Raw genomic sequence first — 20,600 nt, forward strand, 5'->3', positions numbered from 1 at the left:
CTTTTCCAGCCGGCTGTGGTGACCTCATGACGCAGGCCGCTTGGCCGTGCGTTGACGTCATGACGCATCACCGTATCACGGGCGAGGGGGGAAAATCGGGCGAAGTGACGTCATGGCACCGCCCCCCCATCTGGGGCGACGGGAGCGCAGGCCGCGGTGATGTCATGGGGAACGCTGGCCGTGATGACGTCTTGCTGAGAGTGTGTGTGTATGTGTGTTGATGGTGGCGGAGGTCGGGGAGGAATCTGCTGAGCCGACATTTCGACTCCCAGCTGCCCGGGAACATGGTGTTAGGGGACAGGTGAGGGGCAGGGAGAGCAGGCCGCTGCGGAGCGAGGGGCGGGCGTGTTTTCTTGTGGGTGCGCGGTTCCCCGGAGTTTGTTGTTGCGGCGGGGTGGGTCCGGCCTGGTCAGGTCAGGGTGACAGAGGGAGCGGCTCCTCTGGAAGTTGGTGTTCTGCTGTGAGCTGGACAGCATTGAGGGCCGAGCCCTGCTCTCCCCGGGGCTGGGCACTGTGTTGGGGGGGTTCCAACCTGTCCCGCTCTGTGCGGGATGGGCACAGTAATGGACTCGCGGTTCCCTGTTCTGCCATGTCCCTCACATTTGGTGGTGGGGGTGTTATCTACAGCAGAGTTGACCAGATTGTGCACAACCGTCCAGCTGTGGGGTTTGCACTGCGCCCTGGCAGCTTTCCCAGGACCAGGCTGCGTGGGCAAAGATATGGTCACTCTCTCTAAAGGGCATGATGTCTGTACCTGGAACCCAGTGTTTTCACTTCGAGTGGTGCAAAATTACCAAACTCTAGAATAACTATGGAAAAGTGTTGTGAAAATGTGCTATAGCAAGACATCTAAAACTGATGTAGAAATTAACTGAGATTTGGTCCAGGGTGTGATATAATGTATTGCAGTATCCTGTCAGCTGTTCTCAAAACTGTGACCTGTCATCCATGGCCATTTGTGTGGAAGAGTTGGTGCCTACTGCAAAGCAGCTGTAAATTCTAGACAGGCTGTCGTCATGGTGCAAGTTGAACTAAATACTTGTTTCTTAATTCCCCAACATCAAAAATTTAGATCACTTGGTTTATTATTGTCACGTGTACTGTGATACAGTGAAATGTATTGTTTTGTGTTATCCAGACAAATAATACCTTAAGTACATCAGGGTAACAACAGAATGCAGAGAATAATGTGAGAGCTAAAGAAAATGTGCAGAGAAATCTGAGAGGTCCATTAATTAGTCTGATAAACGAACAAACTGTTCTTGAAAACTTGGTATGTCTTTTCAAACTTTTATATTTTCTGCCTGATGAAAGAGGGTGTAATAGAGTATATCGGGATTGGGAGGGGAGGGGGGGGGTCTTTGATTATATTGGCTGCTTTCCTGAGGCAGTAGGAAGCATAGAGGAAGTCGATGGAAGGAAGGCTGTTTTTTGTGATGGACTGGGCTGTGTTCACAACACTAATTTTTTGTGGCCTTGGGCTGAGAGGTTGACACACTAAGCTGTGATATATCTGGATAGGTTGCTTTCTTTGGTGCATCTATAATAATTGGTAAGTTATTGTGGGCATGCTGAATTTACTTAGCCTTCAGAGGAAGTAGAGGTGTTCGTGTGCTTTCTTGATTCTAGTGTTGATGTAGATGAACCAGGACAGATTACATACATCTAGTTTTCTGCTGTCCATATATAAAGGTAACTTTTAAACCACATGATCATCTGACCTTAATTGTGTATACTTTGATTTCCATGAAGATGCTCACTTAAGTCTAGATTACAAGAAAAGTTATTTTGCAGTAGTAGCTAAGTCAGCAACCCTTTCATTCATTCTGCTAGTCTAATTGTTATTTGAATTACTTAGCTAACAGAATAAACATTTTTAAGCTATGAGATCTCATCCACATCCCACTTGTGGTGCTTAGCTTAGCTTGCACTCGTGAGCGTGGTTATTTGCAGAGCCTGTGTAGAGGCAGTTTATTGCATCTCTTGATTTCTTGTGTTTTCAACATTCATCAATCTCTTACTGATTTAAGAAAGGAATACAACATCCCTGTTCCCATGAAACCCTTGATAAATGTTAGAGCTCTAAAGGAAAGATTAATGTGGAGATATGACTTACTTGTGATGCATTATGTAGGGTTTGAATTGCTTCCTACAAAACTGACACTTTGGAGCCATCTCTAGTTTGTCACTGAGGAGAGGGAGGTGTTAAACATTATTTTAATTATCTTGACTTGAGAAATGGTATTAAAATACAAGTTATTACATTTATTCAGATTTGTTGTTATCATGAACATTTTAAGACTTTTATTGAAATGGAAATGCATTTTGAACAGCTTGGCTTGACTATTCCAGTGTCAGTTTAGCTACTTTGATTATTACTATTCATAGCGGCAGAGAATAATTATACTGTTCACTTCATTTTAAGCCTATAGATCAAGGCAGTTACTGAAGGGCCTGCAGTTTAATAAAAGTTATGTTCTGTGTCCCATTTTGTGGAAAGGCATGACATGTTGTTTAGTTATTTCAATTGATAAAAGTTGACACGTTTGTATGACAACCTTTATCCAGTATGTTAAGAGATGCATTATTTGAATATTACTTTACTTTCCTCCATATGCTATTTCAATAATGTCATAAAAATGTGTTAATGCCTTTACCTGGTATTACCAACAGTAATTCCCAGACTAGGTTAACTGTGATTGTCAGCTTGAAAACAATGATGAATGATAACTCAATAGACAAATTTAGAGAATCTTACTGGTGACTTTTAACTATTGTCAAGGCAGAAACTGAATTTAACAGATTAGAAGAGAAAGTCAAAGGGAGGTATTCATAGGTTGCAACAACAAATTCAAAATGGTTGGAAAATAGGGCAGTAACTGAAGAGGTTCAAGATATCCTGTCAAGAACATGGCGAAGCTAGATGTCTTGAAATACACAGGAGATAAAAGCTAATCACTCTAGCGTTGGGACAAATGACTGTGTGCTTTGAGGAAGTTAAGTAAAATGGAGAGGAGACTGACAACTGAACAATTGGTAACAATTTTAAGTTAAATCCATAAATTCTCCATATTAATGAGATGAAGGCTTTAAAGATTAGCCAATAGTTAGACTTTGAGGATTTGAATTACCATGAGTTGGACGTGGAGAAGGTCCCTTAGGTCCACAGTTTGAATAGCAGTGAGATGGGAGGAGAATATTTTTGGTCATGTTTAGAGAGGCTATTAACTTAAACACTTCTAAGTGATATAAATTAGGAACTAAAGAAAAAACTGTTTCTGTTGTACTCAGGTTACTGGATTGCTCCTGTTGTCTCAAGTGGGCTGAAGTGGAAAATGATGCAAGTTGCTTTACAGCTTTGCAGAGTGCTAGTTAGAACTCTGGAGGACTTGGTTCATCTCTGGGCACCACAGTTCAGGATAGACATTTTGGACAATTGCAGCAATAATTCAGCAGAATGATAGTGTCTAATAGTGTTAAATTATGAAGGTAAATTGCATAAATTTAACTTGTTTTCCTGTGATTATAGAAAATTATGGTGTAGTCTAATTTAATGAAGTGTTTGAGGTGATTTAAAGGATTTGATGGGGCAAATGGGGAACTATTTCCATTGGTGGGAAACTACAGAAGATGGCACAGTCTGAAAATTCAACTTAGGCAATCCCAAGGTGATATTAGGGAGCAAGTTTTCACAATGGATAATAGAAATCTGGAGCACATTCATTCAACAAACACTTTTGAGGACTTGGTTCAGTTGAAAATGTCAAAATTAAAAGTTTAAATGCTAGGGGTTTGTGGCTATATTTTAGTCATTGTTCTTTTGGCAGTTGTGCTTTAAGGTCTGAAGTGTTCAGTGTCTGTTATGGCATAATGAAAGAAGGAAATCTAAGTGGAAGTTATTGGATATTGTTTCCCCTGTCAACTAACAACTGCTTACAGAAGGTACAACTACAAAGTCTTTACCGTACCTACCAGATTCCAGTTGACCTCCATTCTGAAATCTGTTTGTTGTAATTCAGTCATAAAGATATTAAGTTATACCTTTTTATCTTGGTGGTCTAATTTGGTAAGGAAAATGACATTTAGACAAGTCCACTTCTTTCTAATCTGGTGATTTGTTAATTTCAGATGGAGACCTCTGCAGTCAGTCACAATCAAAATTGGAATGTTTTCAAGTTCTCCTGCAGATTTATATTCTTTTGAAAACAAAGCTGTTTCTCTCCCTATATTGTTCATCTGTTTCTTTCAATTTTTAAAAAATATCAATCTGCACATGTGATACTGCTTTATTGTTCATCTATGACTGACAGTTGTTCCTAAGACTTTTTTTACTATTAATCTTTCTGGTCTTAACTACCTCTATCAATATTGCGATTAGTGGTTCTCTTTGACTTGGTTAAGATGTATACCAGCACAAGATAATTTACAAGATCATTCCATGTTGCTCTTAATTTGCTAAGCCTTGCCTCAGGTGATTAGTTGTTTAAAATCTTTCAATTAAGTTTGTTATTGCACTATTACTGTTCTGTCATAACAAATTACCTTGATTTCTCTGCTTATTGATACCACTTTCTTTATGCTTTGGTTTAAAATCTTTACTGTGTATAGTAACTGCTGCCACCTAATGCAAAAAGTGTTTTGCAAAAATTAAATTCTCTTCTTTTAAAGGGGGGAAAAAATCAAGCAACATGGTACAATAATTTTGTCTTTTCTCCGATTTTTGTTATGCACTAATTAGACTTACGCACTATCAGTTCCACTAAGTTGCCAACTTGTCTTGACTTTTGCTTAACTTAATTTTGTATTCCCACTTTGCTATTTTATTTACATTGCTTATTTGAAGTTGTTAGAGAACTTGAATTTTTTAATATAGTTTTATCTAATTAGGCAAACAGCAAAATGTATTTGTACATTAAAGCTGTTCATTAGTGCTGAGGATGGTAAATTAAGGCTCCCCCATTACTGACTACTCTCATTTTCTTTCAGTATTTTTGAGAACTCTTTATAAATGGACAGCACCACCATGACATTTATCGAAGGAGTTGGTGATGAAGTTACAGTTCTATGTGGAATAGTTCTTCTGGTACTGGCACTTATTCTTGCCTGGCTCTCCACTCATGTTGCTGATCATAGTGATCAAATATTTGGAACCATTGTTACAACAGCAAACTCATCATTAGTGGGCCTAAACAGTGTAGAGAGATATGTGGCAAATTCGGCAACTCCTGAAGTAGATGAAGCCCAGTCAGCTGCTGCACCTGTTGAGCAGAAACCAGAGGAAGGAGATGATTCTGGGATGGGAGCATCACCTGGAAATAATGGACCCACAAGTGATCAGGTGCCAATTGAAGGGGCTTCCAATTTAACCGATTCGAGTATCGATCCTCTCTTGAACATACAGGGCTTACGCAAGCGCGCATCAACCAGTGCAATTAGCACTGGAGAAGGACTGGACCAGGCAATGCTGGAGAACTGTAATGTTCACCCTCTCTCAGTGGGTAGTGGTGATACAAGTGAAGGGCAAATTCAAGTACGGCTGAAGTTTTTAAATGATACTGAAGAGATTGCACGAGTGAAACCAGATGATACAGTTGGGTTTCTGAAGAGGTAAGATATTTGTCTGTTCAGATTGTTTGCAGTATTTAAAAGCTGCTTTATTGCAGAACAATTTGATGTCAGACTCTCCAAAATGACAAATTAAAATTATTCTTAAAATGCCAATAAAATTTTCTTTACAAAAATATTCTCAAATTTATTTTGCAGTATTGTAATTTGAAATATTTGGAAGTGAAACAAATATAAGCTATAAAATATTGCTATTACAGAATAATCTGCTAGTTGTAGGTATAATAAGGTTCTATTAATGTAGCAACAGTCATCTGAGTTGCCAAAGACCCTGTAACTTGTTTGGTTGTACCTAGCAAGTATGATCTGCCAACAGCACCTGTTATTTTAGGGGACTGTAGCTCTGCCTCCATGTTTTTGAAGCATTTCAATGATGCTGACACCTCAAAGGCAATCACTGGCTTGATGATTCCAAATGAAGAGCTCTGCCTTCTGAGAGCCATTAATACAATGGAAATATTTTCAGAGGTGGAGCTTTCCAAGTTCTCCTACAGATTTATATCTGCCCTTCAGAAAAACCAACAAATTTACTAATAGCTTACCACAATAAATTTTCTGGGCCCATCTGCTGTCTTCAATGGGTTGATCCTCTGTTTTTGAGCAGTATAGTGTTCTAATGCACTTCACCTGCAAGTAATGCTTACAAATTAAATTCCTCAAAGCAAAAACATTTTTCTCAGATGTGGAATTGTAACCGCTGGATTTCAGTTTGCAATTTCTTTTTTTTAAAAAAAGGCTAACTACAGTGCTCAGTTAACACAATACCCCAGTCATGATTAACAAGGAGTTTAGTGTTGTTCCATAAACCCAAGGTTTTGAAGACGATTTGGACCCGGTTTGTTGTTTTATTACACAAGTAGCAAATTTGGTAAAATTAAAGACAGTGGGAATGAAGGGGACAAGTGTCTTGTGGTTGGAATCATAGCTAGCGAAAAGTGAGATGGCCCGTTTGGTGGAGGTCAGTGTTCTCGGCCCCAGAACATTGGTGGGGAAGTTCCACTACACTCCTAACCCTAAACCCTAAACAATAGCTATTATGATTGCAGATTGTTCAGTACCATTTGTAACTCCTCAAACTTGAAGCAGCCTGTGCCCACCTGCAAGATCCAGACAGCATTCAGACTTAGGTTGACAAGTGTCAAACAGCATTGCATGCCACACAAGTATCCAGCAATGACTATTTCCAGCATGACAAGATCTAACCATCTCCCTTTGCATTCAAGGACATTAAGGTCACTGAATACTCCACCACCAATATAATTGGGAATGGGAGTGGTGGTGGTGGTATTGCTAGATCATTCAGCAGAAACTGAACTTGACTAGTCACGTGATTACAAGACTACAAGAGCACGCCAAGGACTGGCAATTCTGCAGTGAGTAATTTGTGCGATTTCCAATTCCTGTCCAGCATCTACCAGGCAAAAGTTAGTGTGATGGGTTACATACCAATTATCTAGGATAGTGCACCTCCAAGGACACTTGAAACTTGACAGCTATGTTTCTGGCAAAGTAAGCCACTTGGCGCCTCATCCACAGTGTTAAATGTTAATTCCTTCTAGCACTGGTTCATAGTGGCAAATGCGTCTACAATATACAGGATTCACTGCAACAACCTATCAAGACTCCTTTGTCAGTACCTTGCAAACCTGCAATTTCTAACACCTAGAAGAACGGGCAAAAGATGTATTTGAATATCACCACTTAAAAGAACCCCTCCAAGCCACATTCTACCCTCAGTTTGAACTACGTCACTGTCCTTCACTGTCACTGGGGCAATCTCCTGGAACTCCATCCAAATGCGTTATAGGCACACTACAGTTGTGCAGTTCAAGTCCATTACCACTTTTTAAAGAACAATTAGGGATGGGTAATAAATGGTGGCCTTCTAATTGTTCATATTTCATGAACAATCTTTTTAAAGACTGGCTTCAGAGCATTAATGAGATAGTCAAAGGAGTTCTGTGGCAAATCAGACAAACATACTGAGGTAGGTGCCATGTCACCATAGTCTTAAGTTGTTGAAGCGTTTGTTCAAGAACACCAACTGGATGTATTCAAGAAGCCCAACCCTCTTGGTTTCTATATCCTTAATCACATGGAGGTTTTGTGGCCATTCTCTGGAGACCCAACTTGGGGTATTTTTGTTACGTTTTGTAGCAAGTTGGAAGTACGTTTATTGCAAATGGGCCTGATAAATCAAGAACTGACCTTATCTCTGCATTTAAAATGAGGATTGTGGTGCAGAAGTCCCTGACTTACAAATGTCTGACCTACAAATACTTGTACTGTATTTACAAATGTGATTACACACAGGGGTGTAATTTTAAAGGTCTGACATTTAAATATTTCCTATAGTTACGTACTGTGATTTTATATTATTCTATGTTGTTCTCCTTGTGTAAAAAATCTACTTTTATCAGACTCAAGAACAGAATCCATTTGCAACCTGGGGATTGTCTGTATGTTTGTATACCAAGTTTATTTGTTAGACTATTATGTTTCAGGCAAAACCTTGATTTGACTTTTATGTTGTCATGGTTTTCGTGGAGCTTGCTTATAATTAAAACGTGCTTATCAGCCATATATAATGTTTCTTTCTCCTTCCGTCCGCAGTGACAAAGACTGGGTCTACTTTTCTCTCGACCCTCAAATCTGACTCAATTTGTATTCTTTGTGCTTTAATTGGCAAATGTCAATTTTTAAATTAAGGTTTTGAATGTGTCTAAAGAGACAGGGACAGTGTGTTGCCCCTGTGATATTAGTGCTAGACAATTACTTCGATGATCCGGGGGTAATATTTGAGACTTGAGGCAAATCCCATCATGACAGCTGCAATTTGAATTCAATAAAAATTGGAATTAATTGTCTAACGATGGCCATAAGACCATTGTAGATTATTGGAAAAACCATCTGATTCATTAATACTCTTAAGGGAAGGAAATTGCCATCTTACTGATCTGACTTACCTGTGACTAGACCCACAGTAATGTGGTTGATTCTTAACTGCCCTCTGAGTAATAAGGGATAATGCTGGCTTAGCCTACCATGCCCACATCCCCTGGATGAATTAAAGTTCTTTTAAAAAGATTATACTTTTATTTTTGCAAGTTTTATTGAATGAGAACAACCAGTTATTGCATGAGGTACATGCAGAGGTTTTATGTGAGTATATACCAGACTTTCCTTTGAAACTGGAAACATTCTAGGAGCCCATATGGTTCAGTTAGCCATGAGTGAAAATCTAATGAGGTGAGGTAATAAGTGACTGTGAGCTTTGCAAATAATTAGGATCCAGTGTCCTGTTCTACTTAATTTCTTAACAGTGAATTAGCACACGCGAATTTAATCATTTCATAACAGCAATCACGATACTTCAAAAGTAACATGTTAGCTGAGAAACACTGAGATGTGCTGAGGGTATGAGCGGTGGTATACAAATGTAAATTATTCATCCTGTCTGGAGAGATCCAGATTGGCTTCATATAATTTGATCATGAGATTCACTGACTGCACTGAACTGTGAAAATACATTATTTTAACATGATTATTCAACTGTGGTACTCTGGAAGTTTAATTCCAGAGACCGTAATAACTATCTATCTCTCTGTGAACTATAAATCTGCTTCCAAAGTTGCAGCTTAACTACAGCTGTGACACATCCATCCTTATTCATGTGGTTATCTTATTGGATTACTATCAGAAGACTGTATGGATAGAAATTCAAAAGCTCTAGTCCTTGTCAACTAAAATGTTTTTGGATCCCAATTGAGGAAAGTATTTTCAAACTATTCTAGAAATTGTTCCTTATCAATGCACTCCAGAGCAAGTTCCACCTCTCTTACCAAGAACTGTGAATATTTACAAAAACTGTTTCCTACTCCGAAACCTTGTCCAGTGTCCTTTTTGTCAGTCACTATTTCAAAGCTGGTAAAGCAGCTTTTCTTTTAGTTCTGGCACTAAATATGCTATTAGCATACAAGTTACATCCGATAGTCATAGAGCAGCTGGAGATAAAAACCATTGCAAAGTGTGGCGTCCAAATACCATGTGAGCAGATTGAGGTCCAAGTGATTTTCAAAGCAAGAGTTTGGCTTTTTATAATGAGATAATTATCACTATCTCATCACAAGTTGCAACATGGACAGTAAATAGTACAGCCTTGAAATGTAGCCACATTTGCTATGGAGGTGAATCTCTCAGCCATTTTGTGCAAAAATGATGTCCTACAAGCAACAGTGAAGTAACTGATGGTTGATTTAAATGGTATTGATTGATAGAACCATCTATTATTTGAGTGATGCTTTGGAACCTTCCGTTTCAATGGAAACTGATCAGCAAGGCAGAGAGGGCCAGACTTAAACATCTCACCCAAAGGCTTGCATGTCTGACCATGCAACACTCTCTAATTATTGTATGAAATGCTGACTTTGATTATGTGCTGACATCCTTGAGTGAGGGTAGGATCCTCATTTCTTTTAAGTCAAGAGAAATACCATCTGAGTCATCTGGCACTTGTTTGGAAGAGTGAAGAAGACCATGTCTGTGCACCTAATCTAGCATTCCCTCACTTTATTGGCCTTTATATTGGTTGCAGACCAAGCATAGAATTTAAATTGTCACTGTAAGAAGGGGTTCAACTTGGGTGCAGATGGATAGCCCCATCTGCTAAAATTGGCGGACCTTATTATTTTATTGGGAGAAAGTGAGGACTGCAGATGCTGGAGATCAGAGCTGAAAAATGTGTTGCTAGAAAAGCGCAGCAGGTCAGGCAGCATCCAAGGAGCAGGAAAATCAACGTTTCTGGCATAAGCCCTTCAGGAATGAGGAGGGTGTGCCCAGCAGGCTAACCTAAAAGATGGCGAGGAGGTACTTGGGAGGGGCGTTGGGAATGCGATAGGTGGAACGAGGTTAAGGTGAGGGTGATAGGCCGGAGAGTGGGTGGGGGCAGAGGGGTCTGAAGAAGATTGCAGGTCAAGAAGGCGGTGCTGATTCCGAGGATTGGGACTGAGATAAGGTTGGGCGGAGGGGAAATGAGAAAGCTGGAGAAATCTGCATTCATCCCTTGTGGTTGGAGGGTTCCTCGGCAGAAGATGAGGCGCTCTTCCTCCAGGCATCGTGTTACAATGGTCTGACGATGGAGGCAGCCAAGGACCTGCATGTCCTTGGCGGAGTGGGAGGGGGAGTTAGTGTTCAGCCACGGGGTAGTTGGGTTGGTTGGTGCGGGTGTCCCAGAGGTGTTCTCTGAAACATTCTGCAAGTAGACGGCCTGTCTCCCCAGTGTAGAGGAGGCCACATCGGGTGCAGCGGATGCAGTAAATGATGTGTGTGGAGGTGTAGGTGAATTTGTGATGGATATGGAAGGATCCCTTGGTGCCTTGGAGGGAAATGAGGGGGGAGGTGTGGGTGCAAGTTTTGCATTTCTTGCGGTTGCAGAGGAAAGTGCAGGGATTGGAGGTTGGGTTGGTGGTGGGTGTGGACCTGACGAGGGAGTCGTGGAGGGAGTGGTCTTTCCGGAACGCTGATAGGGGAGGGGAGGGAAATATTTTATTGGACTTGTACGCCTCTTTCTGCTGTTCTGAAATAGACTGACAGTGTTAATCTGTTCTACATTAGTAGCTACATTGCTGGGTTAGGAAACAAAGAAAAATGTTTTCCATTAGCTAACTATTGTGACTTGGCAGCCATGTTGGACATTATACATAGTGACACTTCCTAAAAAGCAATGTTTTGATCTGTTGACCAAAATTTGTGTTCATTCTCTAATATAGCAAACATCTTTGCATGCTATTTGCTAGTGTCTAACGATTTTTTAATACTGTTGGAATATTATGCTGTATTAATTTTTAATTGGCTGTTTAAATCTCTCTCTGGAGTAGAAAAAGGAACAGCTACCTTGAAGTTGTCTCCTCGTCCTTGCTAGATAGCTTCTGGATCAGGCTCTCTGGTGGCTAATTGGTTGTCTGGGATCAGACTGTAAAATAATCACCTGGGTGAACTGAAGAGCTGTTAGTGGCAGTCTGAAGTGGAAGGAAATATTTGGCGGGGATGAGGAATTGAACTGTTTGTTTGGGGAGAGCCTTCTATTCTGCCCAGACTATATATATATATATATATATATATATCTCCCACATGATACATTGAGAAGAGTTTGATTTAATTTATGGATTTGCATCATAAAAGCTAATTCATTCGTGCAAATTAAGATTCCTTGCTTTTTGTGTAGAGACTGTTCGGTGTTCTAGGACTTCTCTCCGATTCCTTCTGAATTTGGACATTCATATTTCTATCCATTTTCAGAATTGAAATACCCAAAAAGAGACTGTTGCAATAAATTAGAAATGGCTCAGGTCTGTTTCCCAGTCCTTCATGTATTACATGACACGTTTTATTAAATTTGAAAAAGAGGATTTGTTTCCCAGTAACTTTGGATGTTTTCAATTAATGTTAATTGCCTCATTCAATTGGTGCAATTTTCTGGTGCTGAATATTCTCTTTCCCTATTATTTTCTATTTTCTATTCTCATTATAGTGAATTAAACCCAGTGGTACCTTGTTGCTTAAAGCCATTAAAGGTTTCTGTGCCCTTGTTTTTTCATTATTGACTATATGGTTGATTGCGGTACATTTAAATCCCAGCTTTAGTGACAAATAGGTAATGGTGAATGCTAGCTGTAATTGATGCTGAACAATGGAAGAATCTGTGGACAATAAGGGGACATCATAACTTTAAAATGATAATCAAGTCAATTATTTGAAATAACCCATTTGTAGCACTAATTTCACCATGAGAAACATGGCAAGAATATAAATTATCTTTCATTTATAGAAAACCTTAATGCAGTTCCATTCAAACATTTATTATTTGAAGAACATTTTCCACTTTGGTTTAAAGATGCTTGCTGTTTTGCTGGCAACCACTTTTACTAACAACATCAAAATACTGAAAGAGAAACTGTGAATTCATTGCAGCTCCTCATGTACGCATAATGAAACAAGTCAGTTTTCTGATATTATGGTGAGTGATGCCCCTCAAATGAATAACCTGGGACAGGCCAACTGGTCAGTGCATTGGACAGTTTGTGTATCGGAATTAAATTAAATATTAAAGGTATGTCTGGAGTTGCGGAAATAAATTCCTTATACTTATTCCGAAATGAACACCTGTACAGTGAGTGAAGGTTAGAAATAATCAAGCAGTGTAAGTTCATTGTATGTTGAGTCTGGGGACTTGGGCTTCAGTAGGATTAAAAATAATGAATAGAAAACAAAAAGTGAGGATATTAGAGCATATGGCTACAAAAACTGTTTAAATTATTCTCAAATTACTCTGGTTTATTCAACAATTAAATTATTAGTAAAACCATCAGTGAAGATGGCTCTTTCCATATTATGGGGATTTAATGTGCTGTGTCTGAAGCCTGCTCTCAGATGCTAATTTTGACAGCAGGTGTTAGATCAATTATGAGTCTGATGTTAAGTCATTTAATAGAGCCGCAGAAATCAGCAAGATGTGCCACGATAAATTGCCAGTCTTTGCTGAACTAGTTGATAGCATCTGAGATAACAGAAGCTGCAGTTGTCTTCTGCAGTGAGCTAGCAAGAGCCTCTCACTGATTTGCAACCACTCTTTTCTAAACCCCCTCATGAATGTGTCATGTGTGGACATTGCTTACTGCCTGTGCTCCCATCCAAGTAGTAGTCATCTGGACAAAGTATAAAAGAGTGCTTGATCTCTGAGGAACCACATCCCATCAAGATCAGAAACTTCAGGTGGTGAAGAGCAAATTGACTGAACAACATAATGGAAACACTATCTTTTATAGTCAAGTATCGATTTTGTTTCAATGTCACCAAAGCTAATGTGTTGCCTGACCCCCCTCACTTTATTTAGTGCTTATGACAGTTGTTCTAATTTTCTGTTTAATTTGTTTCTTTCCATTTTTCTCCTTGTGCCCTCTTTCTCTCTCCTAGCAAGTACTTCCCAGGGCAAGAGCAGCAAATGAAGTTAATTTACCAGGGCCAGCTTCTGCAAGACCATTCCCGCACCCTTGGCTCCCTCAACATCACTGACAACTGTGTGATCCACTGTCACATTTCGCAGACTTCATCCTCCCCCAGCCCTACTGTGTCCTCTGTGGTGGAACAGAACCAAGCTGCCCTTAACGTTGGCAATCTGATGATCCCAGTTTTTGTCATCATGCTTGCTGTAGTCTGGTACTACCGCATCAACTATCGCCAGTTCTTCACTGCACCAGCCACAGTTTCGCTGGTTGGTGTTACTGTTTTCTTCAGTTTTCTTGTGTTCGGCATTTATGGTCGATAAAGACACAGTGATATATTCTCATTCATCTTGATCATTGCTTATCCAGCCCAACTGAATGTGGTGTTACTGGTCAATGTTGAAATAAGATGTGATGTGGAACCAGTGTACTTTATTTTTTAAAAAAAAGGGGATCCAGCTTGGCACTGACTTTTTGAGTACCATGCTGTTGGCAGTTACTAGAATTTAATGTTATAAATTTAAACAAAACCTAGCTAGAACAATGATCATTTGCAATGAATCGGAAATTAGGACTTTTACTGTTGACTTATTAAAAAGGGTAAGGTTACATTGAACTAAATTTTTCATATTGTCAAATCCTGATAAATGCAAAGCAAATTTGTCTCCCAAAAAAATCTAAAGGTCTTGCATTCGATGACGATTAAACTGCCTGTATGAAGATTCAAATTTTATGCTCATAGATTATCCTTGACCATCGGAAATATCCCACCCGGTATGGCATTGAAGATATGTGATTGGATTTCCCATAGTGCTAGTGAATAGAAATTTGACATGCGTTAAGCATGCATTTATCCAAGCACCATTATGATTACAGTATCAGTAGTCAGCTTGTAAGCTCTTTTTTTTAGGAGATGAGTGTCTCCGTGTTACTGTAAAGTTAATACTAAAAAAAAAAGCCAATAATTGCACCAAGAAATAAGGCCTTGTTACGTGGACAAAGAAGGTGCTGTAGTATGTTGTGACAGTGGTCTTCAAATGTTAGGGAGATGGAGACATATTTAAAAGGTGTATCCTTTTCTTGTCCATGATGCTGCTGAATGCCTTTATTGATGGCAGTCGGCAAAGGAGCTCAGCAGATGATCAATTCTACGAGTTTTACCCCTGATTTTTTTTGAATGTCAGGCTATGTAATATTTACATGATTTTTTATAATTGCTTAATCATGTTTAAGGTGCAGCAACCATTGTATTTGCATAACTATTAAAATATGTCCAATCTCTGGTTTGTTCCATGACTGCTTTTCTAATATCATGTTATCCTAAAATTAAAGTTGCAGTTAAAAATCAGAGTCTGAAAGGGGAAAGAAGTGAAGCTAGCAGTGAACAAATTAGACCGCTTTATAGAGAAGTGAAGTTCTACAACCAGAAAAGAGCAGCAGATTTTTTTTTAAAACGTGGACCAGTGGATAATGGGACAACTTATTTTATAAACAGAAACAGGAGCTTTACTAAGAAATCACCACGGCAAATTGAGAAACATGGCATAAACTTTAAGAGTACAACAGCGGCAGAGATTTTATTGGAATATTGTTTAAATTTTAAATCCAGATTTAATATTGTAGAAAGGAGCAATTCACAAATTTGTTGACTGTTAGATGGGTTATAAGTGCATCTGAGTTTTGAGTCTGTAGTTCCCATAGGAACTACAGCAAAGATTTCCTCAATTGATGTATGCTTAATCAGTACTTCTCAGGTGTTGCTGCTTTAAAATAACCTTTGCGAAGAGAGACCAGCTTGTTTCGGAGTTATTTTCAGCAGAAAATCAGAACTCCAGCATATACTAAGGTAAAGATAGGAAAAGTAAGGTTGAACACTTGGGAAAGAGAAAATACAATGATAGTCAACATATAAACAGTGGGGAATCTGAAGGAAAAGGAGTGTAGCGCACAAAGTTAGGAAGTCTGATGTTGGCTGGTACTGGAAAATGTGGGGGTGGGGGAATGAGTTGATGAATCCAAAATATGAAAGCATCCAGGTTGGAGGGGAAATATTGTGGCTAGAAGTTGAGGGAATATGTTGGTTACCTAAAAGGGATTCAGCATAGCAAATGTCTAAAAGGAATTATCAATACCTCTGCTGCTTTTATAACTTTTTAAAAATTGTTTGTGCCTTTGTGATTTTAAAATATTGCTGTTTATTTTCAGATCTGTAGAACAGGCCTGCATTGTGCTGAAAGGGGCATTGGGTTATTGGGTTTAAAATCTAATATTTCTGAAATGTTCTCCCTTTGTTTCGCAATAACAGCTCATTGAATGTAATAAAAGACAGAAACGAGTTCTGGTTTGCAGTTCATTTATTTATGTGCATGATACAGGGAATTGATACTGATCCAGTACTACAAGGAGCAATGAGCTTGATTGGAGGTGGTGCACTGGTGGGAATTCATTTCAGTCTCCAACCATGCCATCTCATTAAATGACATTACATACATCTAATTTGCCTGTGTTGCTTCTCTAAATTACTCTTCAATAATTTTAATTCTGAAGAAACTATTTTTTAAAATTTCAATTCATTTAATAAATACCTAGCCCCTAAAGCTAAATTTCAAAATCCCAGGTGTTTCAATAATACTGTCTAGATAGTTAAATATCAGCTATATACAGTTTTTCATCAAGTATTTGCATATCTATGTCTGCTACATAATCTCATGAACAAAACATATATTTTAAAGGATGTTAACTATCACTAGTTTTACTAAGTGAAAGAAATTCTTCCATCTAATCTCATGTAAGGTTAATTTTTTTTTGTTGGTCTGGCTTAAGACATTGTCTAACCTACTTTTGTAACAGCAGTATTTAAAAACCTTTCAGTTTACTTCATTCACTTAAAGACCTGGACCAACTTTTCTATAATTTACATAAAACACTTTTTTTGAACAATTGATGTATACTTCTGTTTTTGAAAACAGGATGTACAATGTTATATTTTTTTAGTGACTTGATGCTAAGGTGTTAGAATTTAAAGGTGTCACTTCTACTCTCAGCAACATAATTGCCTTAAACAGGTGGAGGGTTGCTTTTCAACTGGAGGCCTGTGACCAGTGGTATACCATAGGGATCGGTACTGGGTCCACTGCTTTTCATCATTTATGTAAACAATTTGGATGTGAACATAGCAGGTATAGTTAGTAAGTTTGCAGATTACACTAAAATTGGAGGTGTAGTGGACAGTGAAAGTGGTTACCTCAGATTACAACAGGATCTTAATCAGATTGGCCAATGGGCTGAGGAGTGGCAGGTGGAGTTTAATTTCGGTAAATGGTGCTGTATTTTAGAAAGGCAAATCAAGGCAGGCCTTCCCACTTTAGGTCATGGAGAGTGTTGCTGAACAAAGACCTTAGAGTGCAGATTCATAGGCTCTTGTAAGTGGAGTCGCAGGTAAATAGGATAGTGAAGGTGTTTTGTATGCTTTCCTTTATTGGTCAGAGCATTGAGTATAGGAGTTGGGAGGTCATGTGGCCATACAGGACATTGGTGAGGCTACTTTTGGAATATTGTGTGCAATTCATTGGAAGGATGTTGTGAAACTTGAAAGGGTTCAGAAGGGAAAATGCCAGCATTGGAGGGTTTTAGCTAGAGGGAGAGGTGAACAGGCTGGCGCTGTTTCCCTGGAGCTTTGGAGGCTGAAGGGTGACCTGTGCAGAGGTTTTTAAATCATGAGGGGCATGGATAGGCTAAATAGACAAGGTCTTTTCCCTGGTTTGGGGGAGTCCAGAACTAGAAGACATCGGTTTAGAGTGAGAGGGGAAAGATATAAAAGAGACCTAAGGGGCAACATTTTCATGCAGAGGGTGTATGGAATGAGCTGCCAGAGGAAGTGGTTGAGGCTGATACAATTGTAACAATTAGTCATCTGGATGGGTCCGTGAATAGGAAGGGTTTAGATGGATATGGGCCAAATGCTAGTAAATGGGACTAGATTAATTTAGGATATCTGATTGATTGGCATGGACAAGTTGGACCAAAGGGTCTGTTTCCATGCTGTACATCTGACTCTATTCCTATGCTGCCTCTGAAGTGTAATTTACACACATTTTATGGCAGTGTGCTTCAAGGTAAGACATATACACCAGGAGGATGGATGGAATTCCAGGCACCTATAATTGTTGCCAATGACCGCTAAGTCTCAGGGTAGATTACTGCACAGTAACAAGCCTTTTAGTGCAGCTAGTTCATGCTGATGTTAATACCTTGCATGAGCACCACTTCTCTCTCACCCAATTCTTTCCCTTTCTTTTATTTATCAAGTTTTCTCCTAAAATGTGTTTGTCATAAATACTAGTGATAGTGTGTTCCATATTCAGGTTTAAAACAAAATTAGCTCAATTTCCTTATTGGACTTAATCATTAAAGACATTGTATTAATAAGGGGGGGGAGGTATGAGTGAGCACTCTGCTCACTTGCAAACTGCTGATCATTTAGGGCTGAGATTTATTACAAGGGCCAATATTAAGTACATTGTTGAGGCTCCTACCAATCAAATGCACACAGGAAAGTTGCAAGCATGGTTGCAACTTGCTTTTTTTCATGGTACTGATAACGAGGATGCAATAAGGATAATAGGAAGGAATACTAGCAGTGATAAAATGATACAACTATTCCTAAAACACCAACTTTGGAAGACTAGAAATACAAAGTATCATATTTGATGGCTGAAAGGCACTAAAGTGTTTTCAGTGTGAAGTTCTGTACAGCACTGCTAGTAATGAACTTGACCCACAACAGGTTGCAAGTCTAAATCCTCAACATTGTGATTTTGCGATTGCCTGTCAGAAATAAGTTTAGTTAAACTAGTTTTGACCTGGGAATCTTAAAATATTCAGGAGATGAGCCAATCATTTAGGACAGATGAGGAGAAATTGCTTAAGAGTTCCAAATCTTTTGAATTCTCCAAATTAGAGAATTATGGAAACTTCATTGTTGGATACATTTAAGGATTGGAGAAGCAAATTTTTGGTGGCAAGGGAGTCAAGGAAATGACAATGGGTGGAAAATTGGAGGTGAAGCTCGAGAGCTTATATCAAATGGTAGAGCAGCTTTGGTCTCTACTCCAAGTTCTTGTTTCCCTAGTGTTGTTATATATGTCTTTAAGATATTTTAGGTTTTCTTTTCACAGTGATGTGAATCTGCACTATTTTCTCACTCCATTACTACACCACTATCAGAAATAAAAATGCCTTACCTCAAAGACCTTTTAAGAATTTATGGTAAATAGGTGTTCCTGCTCTGCCTGCATTTCTCACACATCCCTAATTGCCTTATGATAATCAGCTGCCTTAAATTATTGTAGTTTGTGGATTTAGGGATACCTACAGTGCTAATAGAACAAATTTGACCAATGACTGAAGGAAAATGAGGAGGTGCCAGTATTAACCAGGGTGGATAAAGTTAAAAATCACAACATAGTCCAACAGGTTTATTTGGAAGTACTAGCTTTTAGAACAGAGCTCTTTTGTCAGGTAGCTTTATGATCTTGCCCCACTAGCTACCTGATAAAGGAGCAGTGCTCTGAAAGCTAATGCTTCCAAATAAACCGGTTGGACTACAACCGGTTGTCATGTGATTTTTTAAAAAAAAAAATCTCTGATGGAACAATGACATAGCTCCAAGTCCCAAAGAACAGTTTGTGGTTTAGTGGGGAATGTGTAGGTGGTGGTGATGCTATTGTTCTTCTAGTGGTCAAAGTCATGGGTTTGTATGGTACTGTTCAAAGAGCATAGATGAGTTACTGTAGTGCATTTTGTAGATAATACTGCTGCCTGGATTAAACTCCATCTGCCATTTTTCTGATCTATATCCTCTGACAATCCTCATTATCTGCAAACTTACCTGGTCTAATTAGTATGTTTTCCACCAAATAATTTATGTAGATAGTGAACAGAAGTCCCAGCACAGATCCCTCTGGAACACCCCTAGTCACAGTCCTCTGTTCTAAAAAGCATCCTTCCACCACTGTCTCCTATGACTAAGCCAGTTCTATATCCATTGTGTCAGGTCACACCAATATCCTGTGACTTCCATATTTTGCACCAGTCTGCCATGATAGACCTTGTCAAAGGCTTTAGTGAAGTCCATATAGACATCAACTGCTTTTCCTTCCATCATCCTCACTTAACTTGATTGAATTTTATGAAGTGATGAAGATGACTTCCCCCAGCCAAAACCCTATTGTTTGTTGCTAATCAATCAGCCCATTTGTTTCTAAATGCATATAGATCTTGTCCCTGAGACTCTTTTCCAATAATTTTCCTACCACTGACATAAGGCTTACAGGTCTGTAACCTGCTGGATTATCCGTTACCCTTTGTGCCAAAAAGTTACTTGTCTATGAATTGCTGCAAATGAACAAAGGCTGCTTCAGCAGCTTCACAATCATCAGTGAATGTCCATATTTCTGACCTTATGATTGAGGGCAAGTCAATAGTGAAGCAGCTGAAGATGAACTTCTACAATTACGTCCTTAGACTAAGATGGTTGAGGTCCATGTTGTCTAGGTGCCAACCTGTGGAGATTTTACTCATTCAAACAAGTAGGTTGGTGAGGATTAGTAGGTTTTTTCCTCCCACTCAACATTTCGCTCAGTCTAGGAACAATCCCTTTTAAAGATTCTGCCAAATTGGTCAGTGGTAGTGCTACCATTTCACTCTTAGTGATGGATATTTAAGACCTTCACCCAGCAGACCTCTTTCCTTAATGAACATTGATTAGTGAAATTTGGTAGAATGGACTGACAAATTGCAAACAGAATTTAATAGACACACATATGAAATGATTCCCTGAACTAGGAACAATAAGCAGAGCTAACAGAAGAGGTTAGTTCTAAAGGAGATGTAGGGGACTTGGAGATTTTGCGCACACAATCATTGGCAGGACAGGTTGAAAGAATATATACAGGATTTTTGTTTTATGAATAA

The 20,600-nt window shown here is 39.1% G+C and overlaps 1 protein-coding gene across 1 annotated transcript; it reads left to right on the forward strand.

Moving 5' to 3' along the window:
• The first annotated feature begins 153 nt into the window (after positions 1 to 153).
• On the forward strand, positions 154 to 15,960 carry tmub2 (transmembrane and ubiquitin-like domain containing 2). Its single transcript, XM_072561700.1, has 3 exons — positions 154 to 301; positions 4,987 to 5,607; positions 13,597 to 15,960. The coding sequence occupies exons 2-3, from the start codon at positions 5,009 to 5,011 to the stop codon at positions 13,946 to 13,948; spliced, it is 951 nt and encodes a 316-aa protein (XP_072417801.1). The 5' UTR covers positions 154 to 301; positions 4,987 to 5,008; the 3' UTR covers positions 13,949 to 15,960.
• Positions 15,961 to 20,600: the final 4,640 nt, after the last annotated feature.

The sequence above is a fragment of the Chiloscyllium punctatum genome, chromosome 42, assembly GCF_047496795.1.
Source record: "Chiloscyllium punctatum isolate Juve2018m chromosome 42, sChiPun1.3, whole genome shotgun sequence".
In the NCBI taxonomy this organism is placed as follows: Eukaryota; Metazoa; Chordata; class Chondrichthyes; order Orectolobiformes; family Hemiscylliidae; genus Chiloscyllium; species Chiloscyllium punctatum.

What these genes read in the sequence shown, in the direction of transcription:
- tmub2 (XM_072561700.1), top strand. Translation starts at nt 5,009, where the DNA reads ATGGACAGCACCACCATGACATTTATCGAAGGAGTTGGTGATGAAGTT. An exon ending in ACAGTTGGGTTTCTGAAGAG is followed by an intron (nt 5,608 to 13,596) that starts GTAAGATATTTG and finishes TCTCTCTCCTAG; the next exon opens with CAAGTACTTCCCAGGGCAAG.